General features: G+C 40.2%; 1 protein-coding gene across 1 annotated transcript in view; it reads right to left on the reverse strand.

Annotated features, from left to right (window-relative positions):
- The window catches only part of TRAK2 (trafficking kinesin protein 2), a 53,770-nt gene that overhangs the window by 8,184 nt on the left and 37,234 nt on the right, over positions 1 to 8,352 (reverse strand). Inside the window, exons 8-10 of the mRNA XM_018566274.1 lie at positions 4,650 to 4,728; positions 2,558 to 2,688; positions 450 to 524 (exon numbers count right to left, since the gene is read on the reverse strand). Coding sequence (XP_018421776.1) covers positions 450 to 524; positions 2,558 to 2,688; positions 4,650 to 4,728 — 285 coding nt within the window. The remainder of the gene's footprint in view (positions 1 to 449; positions 525 to 2,557; positions 2,689 to 4,649; positions 4,729 to 8,352) is intronic.

Raw genomic sequence — 8,352 nt, forward strand, 5'->3', positions numbered from 1 at the left:
AGTGTCCCTTTAAGATGTAGGCATTCAGCACAACTGGAAGCAGCTCCAGGTCTGCAAGAGTCCGAAGACGGGCTGGAATGGAGGCAGTATTGAAGTATTGCAACAGAATTTCCATATGGTGTCCTTGTTTATAATATTATTTTTCAGCTACAGTGTCTCTTTAAGGATGGTGCCACTGTTGCTGCACAGGATAATTTGCCTAGCAGATTATCTGCTTACACTAAAGTGCTCATAGCTTTCAATTGACAAATGTTTAATCTGACAGTTGTGGCAGGAGTTGTTTCTTTCCCTTAGTTAAGACTGCTGAGAGCGTTTAAGCAGCTGTTGTGTAGCTAACTAGTACAGGAAACTATTTTTCAATTTACTTCTGACATCATGGTTGGACACCGGATTTTAAACAAAAAAAACTGTCAAAGTAAAATGAGTGGCAAAGAAAGTAAATAACTTACTTCAGCAGTCAACTGTCTCTGTGCTTCCTTAGATGCTTGTAAATGTATTCTCAGCTCCTCCTTCTCCATTGAACTCTGTTGAGTAAATCATATATTAACATATATGTATTGTTCCAACTAATATTTTAGCCTAAATGTGCATCACCCAGGGGTTTAGTGTGCAGAATAATTGAAAATATTCTGGGAATTCTATTATGTACTTTAAAAATGCTAACACTCCGATATTAACCCCTTCTCGACCAATGACGGAATTATTTCGTCACACTTTTTTCCGTTTCTTAAAGACCAGTGACAGAATAATCCCATCATGCGGTACAATGAGCATTGGTCCATTGAGGGACCAGTGCTCATTGAGTTAACCCCTTCATGACTGAGCTAGTTTTTAGTTTCTGTTCCTAAATGACTGACACACTTTTTACAATTTTGCTGTGTGATTCTTCCACAGCAGCAAGTTTTGATTATTATTATTATTTTTAGAATTTTTTTAATAATAATATACAGAGGCTAATATAACTCGGCACGTACAGTGTACGTGGCCAGTCATATAGCCACTTTGTGACGGGACATACACTGTACGTCTCCTGTCACGAAGGGGTTAATGCTCATGCTGGGCCCCTCAGGGTCCGAGACAGACCCTCAACAGCAAAATTAGGGGACCCAGTACTGTGATCACAGCAATAGGTAATTGCTGTGATCAAAGAGCTGAAACAGCCACTGAGTTGGCTTGCAGCTCACTGTGTTGTGGAGCTACAAGCCAGATCAGTGCATTACAAAAGTGATACAAAGTATCTCTGAGGAGAATACAGTATCTCCACAGAATACTTAGTATCTACAGCCCATGAAAATAAAACTTAACCCCTTAGTGTCCCCTAGTTTAAAAAAACTGTTTAATCATTTTTTTTACATTTTTAAAATTTAATTTTAAAAAAATATATACCTTTAATAAAAAAAGAAAGAAAGAAAATATATATAGTGATGAGACAGCTATTAAAGTTAGGAGACAAACATACCACATTCTAAAATTATTCCACACGAAAATAGAATTTTGTTACCTAAAACTTCCAAAATAAACTGAAATCCCAGGCATATGATATAAATCAGGACAAAAAAAAATACATTATGAATTACTTTCTGTTAGCTACACTAATTATGTACACATTATTATTGCCAAAACTCTGAAAAATTAGTTTTTTTCAATTTTTTTATAAAAAAATAAATTTATATATGCATACGTCACATCAAATTAAAGCCCAGTTTGTCTTTTAAAAAACGGTATATACTGTGTAGGTGCAATGAATCAGAAAGATGGAAATTATGGTTAAACAAAAAGGAAAATTGCTCTGGTCCCCAGGAGCTGAAAAAAATGTTCTGAAGCTGTGTCACTAAGGGAGTTAAACTACTTCATAATCCACAGTAACTCCCAGGGTGATGTCAAACTGGTTACCATGACACCAACATTCCTTTGAACAACAGAGCAATAGCAAGCAAATCACTTAGACGTTCCAGGTGTAATGAGGCGTGTGTCTGCTGCATCTCACAAGAGAGTTAAACTTTGAACATGTACACTCCTATACACTAAGCAGATCTTCACAACAATGCTTTTCAAACAGAAAAAAACACTATCTGAAGTCCATCTCATGTCACCCTTTGGCATCCATCTGAAATCCATCTTAAAGTGACATTAAACCCTCAGATTTTTTTAACATAAACCAATACTGTAATGTGCGCCTTACTGTAATCCATGGTTGTTTCCCTTCTCTTTGCTGCTCTTCCCAGCATGAGAAAAGATACAGATTTAAAAGGAAGAGCAGCAAAGAGAAGGGAAACAACCATGGATTACAGTAAGGCGCACATTACAGTATTGGTTTATGTTAAAAAAATCTGAGGGTTTAATGTCACTTTAAGTCACCCTTTGGTCACTCGATGTCACCCATACTATTCTGTGACGTGATGCTACAGAAAAAGCTCTCCATGCCAAATCACCTGTAAAAAGATCCTTTTTTGAGAGTGGCAGTAACCAGAAGTTCCCCCCTGATTGCTCTCACTGTCTGGCATTCCTTGCTAGAATAACAATGAGATAAACGCTGAAAACGCGCCTACACATATACCTCTTTCAGCTTGTGCTGAAGGTCAACCATCTGTGACAGCATATTAGAGATCTGCTCATGGTATTGTACAATCTCCTCTGACTTTGTGGAAAGCTCTTCAGTGAGTGTGCCGATCTGGGCATTTGATTCACCTGAAAATGACAGTTAAACATTAAGACATGAACATTCACCTGCAGTTTCTGGTCTATATCGGTATTCTATATCTGTATATGAAATATATAATGCTGCTGATAGACTTTTCCACCTAACCAACTGCTCAGTATCTGCAACCCCCCTCTGCCAATCCCTGCACTGGCTTCCAATCGCTCAAAGGATAAAATTAAAAATATTAACAACCACTTACAAAGCCATCCACAACTCTACCCCAGGTTACATCCCCAACCTTCTCTCAAAGTATCACCCTAACCGTCCCCTGCACTCTTCCCAAAACCTCTTGCTCTCTAGCTCCCTCATCAACTTCTCCCATGCGCACCTCCAGAACTTCTCTAGAGTATCTCCCATTCTTTGGAACTCCCTACCCCAACCTGTCCGTCTATCTAATACTCTGACTGCCTTTAGGCGATCAGTAAAGACCCATCTCTTCAGGGAAGCCTATCCCACTTCAAACTAACCATTGAACTATCTCTTTCTCAAACAACTCACGGGTAAGGCCCTCCTTACAATTGTATTGTAATTGTAAGGTCTTCCCTATGTTGTAAAGCGCTGCGCAAACTGTTGGCGCTATATAAATCCTGTATAATAATAAAATGAAACGGGGGAATGGTGGGTGCGGTGGAATCCAGTTTGCTTGGTTTTTTTTTTTAACAGATTAGATATAAAGGGATCTCCATTGTCACTTTCAGCATAGCAGTCTGAGTGGTGTGAATTGAGCGCGCTCGCGAAATCGCAAAAAAACACCATAGCCAAAATTGGCCACAGGCGGCGTTTTAAATGATTTTACCGCTCATCAGTTTAGTGTTATCAGTGATTAATGGCCCGAGAATTATTGCTCTCATTGGGACGTTCGAGGCGACATGTAACACACGTGCAGCATAATTGGAGCAATCGTCGTTTTTGCATGTAGGCGCATCTAACACATTTTTGAGCATCTATGTGGGGGTGGGGGACTTTAAAAAAAAATTGTAGGTTTTGTTTTGTGTGTGTAAATTTGTATTTATTTTGAGCAATTTAAAAAAAAAATAACTTTTTTTACACTAAACTTTATTGTTATAACATAGGGTGCTCAGAAGTCCCCTATGTGATAACAAATGACAGTTACAGGTCCCCTTTATGGAGACATCAGGGGTCTCTAAGACCCCTAATGTCACCTAGGGACCCCCAGAGAAGCTGATGAAGCACAGATCTGCTTCATCAGCTTCTCTCCGGTTTCTTTACTGGAGAGTGACAGAGGAATGCGGAAGTGATGTAATATACATCACTTCCTGCATTCAGAGACCGGGAGGAGAGCTGAGGGAGATTGCGTACTGAAGTTGGCGTAGATATTTAAACATATACATATTCTTAACAAGCAGATAATAAGCTTTAAAAAAAAAAAACTATTACTGATCTCTGTAGATGCATATACACTGATTTGAGAAATTCTCAAAAGCAGTGACCCTCGCATACTTCCAGCCTTCTAATCTTTCATGCAAATACAGATTAGGTGTTGAGTGCGCTCACTTCAGTGCTCCATGATTTCAGTGCTTCTGCTGTGAACTTAGATAATGACTTGCTCCATAGTGCCGACAGCTACAAAATACCAAAATAGGTACACTAGAGGTCTACAACTTGTCTGCACCTGAGTACCCATTCAGCTGCTACTGCTATTAAAAAGGGAAAGCAGATGGTCTACTACTCCTGCATGGACTTCTTATATATTACAGAGAAAGCAGGAGCAATGGAGGGCAGACCCAGTACCTTGCTTTGACCCAGAGATCTTACTGGCAGCCTCAAAGATATATGAAGCCAAAGGGTAATTCAGCCTAACAGAAATTCATTTTGGATGGACTAACCCTATTCTTGGCCACCACAGCTTCCCATGACATTATCCTGAAAGGAAATATTTTCCCCTTTGGAAAACCTAAGCAACAACATTTTTTTTGTTAACACTTACGAATCTCTTTCACACAGTCGATGACCAGTTGCTGCTCTTTTTCTTCATATGTAATTGTTTCGGTTTTCAGATGTGAAGCCTTAAGCCAAGAGAAAAATGTGAAATAAATGTTAACTTAGACCAATATGCGTTTTTTCAAACTAAATCTAACAAGCAAGGGCTCATTATGCACCTATTAATTGCAATGTGCATTTAGTGTGTTCCAGTAATGTGGGTTTTTGTTTTTTTGCACCCCAGTGCATCAAGACAGCGCACTTCCGATGTACATGCACTGCAGCGCAATACAACACACGGCAATGCTTGACTCACATTGTCACGTTGTCAAGATGCAAGTGTGATCTCTTTATTATTGATGTGTGACTGTCGCCTTGAGAGGGGAATCCTGTGTGGTCCCCAAAACGTTGGCTGTATGACGTATGTGACATATCATTAATAAAGAGATCATGTTTGCATCTCGGCAACAGAGTGCTGGTGACTTTTCACACATGAGATCCATGCACTGTGCCATCCACTGCTGTCACTACTAGCACCACTACTCTGGTCATAATGCTTTACTGCCATGTAGCTGGCATCTGTATCATTTTGTGGTGCACAGCAACAGGCGTTGGAGGTGCACTGCCTTAGTGCACTGAGGTGCCATTGAAAACGAATGGCACCGTAATAAACCCTGCATGCATTACAGTGCCATTCACTTTCAATGGCACTTCAACACAGTAAGGCAACGCACCTCCAAGCTCCACAACAGATAGGTGTGAATGGGCCCTAAAGAACAGATGGACATATGTAACAGTCAAATGAGAGTCACCAGCTTTAGACCTGCAATGCACTGCCACATTGATCCCTGGGTAAACATTCACTGAAAACGCATTAAAAACAAAAAATGTTTTTATATTTTTAGGCTTGGCCATCACATAAAATAAATAAATTAACCATGTGTTTTTTTCATGTCTTTGATTGTTTTCGTACAGAGATTAGGGTCAACTCTCAGGTCACATTCTTATGAAATCAACTAGATAAAGAGCACTAAGAGAGTTCTGTGGAAGTGTGTTATAAAATAACTGGATGTCATAACTAACAGTAGTACCGAGAAGAAAGTAGTTTTGTAACCGACGGAGACCTGGCTGAACTATTTTATATTCCTAGCCTTCGAACAGAACTTTGACCCGTAGGTTTACTATGAATGCAGATTCACATAATAAAAACAGATCAAAAGAACTTTGTTTGGATGATGACGAGCAAACTAGCATATCTTGTATCAAAATTACATCAATGATTATATGATTATTGGTCTAGATATTCAAGTTCAAATGAAAATGAAATCCAGGCCAAACATAAAACTAATTAAAGCGGAACTCACAGTACAATGCAAGGTCTGCTTATAATGTCCAGGCCCCCTTGCCCTGTAAAAATATACCTGTAAATAATAAAGTTAGATTTTACACATACCTAAAAACTCTTTCTCCGTCCGTTGCTTCCATCAAGATCCTGAGGAATACAGAGCAGCCAAAAATCACATGAGAAGACGCTCATGCAATGGCCTAGACTAAAGTGTTTTCTTGAGAAATTGGGTCTGCACTGCATTCCCCAAGAAACTTCCCAGAAGGATGGTGATGTCACACCTAGCAATGTATGGGGGAAAGGTAAGTATAAAATCTAATTTTTTTCTTTACAGGTACATTTCGCACATACAGGTGATTTTTTTAAAGTGGGAGGGGTACTAGATCCCATATATTATAAGCGGACTCTGCATTGTACTGCAAGGCTTGCTATAAGGGATATGCAGTATGAATAGCTATTTATATCTATTAATTTTTTGTTCATTGGAAGAAATATTTCACTAAGTACCACTACTGGGAGATCCCCTCATACTACATGGTTGCAGGTAAATCAAAAGGGAAAGCTACACAGCAAATGCATAATTAATTATGTGTAGAGCAGTGTTAAACTGGCCATACACTTATAGCTTTTCTGCAGATTTTCTATGTCAGATGGAAAAAGTGCAACAGATTCCTCCATCTACGCTAAACTGTTTGGATGGAGCAATCTCCCACTGGGCCAAGCTTCAGTATCTTGCTAGCCAGCCCTGCTGGCTCACAAAATAACTGAACAATACCTGCAACCAATCAGATTGTTCAGGTATTTTGAGAGGCAGCGGGGCCAACTAGCAAGATACTAAAGCTTGGCCCAGTGGGAGATTGCTCCATCCACACAGTTTAGCGTAGATGGAGGAATCTGTTGCACTTTTTCTATCTGACCATAGAAAATCTGCAGATAATCTATAAGTGTATGGCCAGCTTTAAGCCATACACATTGTCTAGACTGCAAAAGAAATGCTGGAGGAAGGAGCGTCACACAAACTGCAAAATATAAACAATGCCACCTGGCTACATAGTAGGGCAGAAGTGTGCAAATGACGAGAGGGGCTGAACAGAGTAACCAATATCTAGGCAAATATAACTTCAAATAAGCACTTAACTGCCTGGTCAGAGTTCTGAATTAATGCAGTAGCGATACTCACAAATCAATCATTTCTGGTGCCAACATCTGACTCACGGTGCTTTTTCCGCAGAAAACTCTGGTGCCTAATAAAGTAAATATGGCATTCCAGGTAATACATTCAACCTGGCCAAGCCTATAAAAAGCTTAAGATAACAGCACAATACTGGCACCAAATACCTGTTTTTGCCTTCTCTTGAAATCTAGACGAAGGGTGTAAAAAGAGGCTCCTCATTTGTCCAATTTGAGATTAAACCCACAAACCCTGTCATTTAACACAGTCTCCTGTTGAGGACAATGCTCACTGCGACCTGCAGTTGTAAGTTGGATCACATGCTAGATGAGTACCGTATATACTCGAGTATAAGCCGTCCCGAATATAAGCCGAGGTACCTAATTTTACCACAAAAAACTGGGAAAAAGTATTGACCCGAATATAAGCCGAGGGTGGGAAATGAGGCAGCTACTGGTAGATAAAGCAAGAGTAATGAAGGACCTAGGTCTGCTTTAAGACCATGTTAAGCATTGTGTTAAAGGTTAAGGGGTTAAATGTTTGTTCATGTTAAGCATGGGGTATCATTTTAGGGAGCAGGTGAAGGCATAATTGTTACGGTTTGTGGTAAATGTTTTGGCTAGGTTTAAAGTGAACGTCGCTCTTGCCAAACTGTTTCACTGCAGCATGGTAACACAAGCATTGGTCGGGGGGACTGTAACGCCACAGTCTGCAAATAGATTGCTGTTGATCAGAGATGGGTGTGTGCTGGTGGCTGCACTATTCTAACACACACACACACTTCTAAAACACAGTGGCCATAGAATGCCCTGCATGAGCTTTAAAAGGATAATTAACCCCTTGTGTGTCTTTGCATATAGTAGTAGATATATGCAAAAACGTTTTTTTAAAAAGTTAACAAAAAGGGTTAAAACTTCTGTGTTTCCGCCGTGCACTCCCGTCCGAAGATCTGAAGATTCTCGGGTGGTCGCAAAGGACCGTGGGGCGGGCGCATGCGTAGTAGAGATCTTCAGCCAGGAGAAGAGGGGAGACACAGGGCAAGTCAACGCAGGCAGCATGCACCCGCACAGACTCCGTGGGACAGGAAGAGACAGGAGTCAGCGCTGGATCAGAGACTGGCACCAGCGTTGGAGGGACTCCTGAAAACTACTGGAAAGAAGATGATCGGATCAAGAGGCATCATTTAAGGCAAGT

Source organism: Nanorana parkeri, unplaced genomic scaffold (genome assembly GCF_000935625.1).
Source record: "Nanorana parkeri isolate BGI_ZX_2015 unplaced genomic scaffold, ASM93562v1 scaffold930, whole genome shotgun sequence".
Taxonomy (NCBI): Eukaryota; Metazoa; Chordata; class Amphibia; order Anura; family Dicroglossidae; genus Nanorana; species Nanorana parkeri.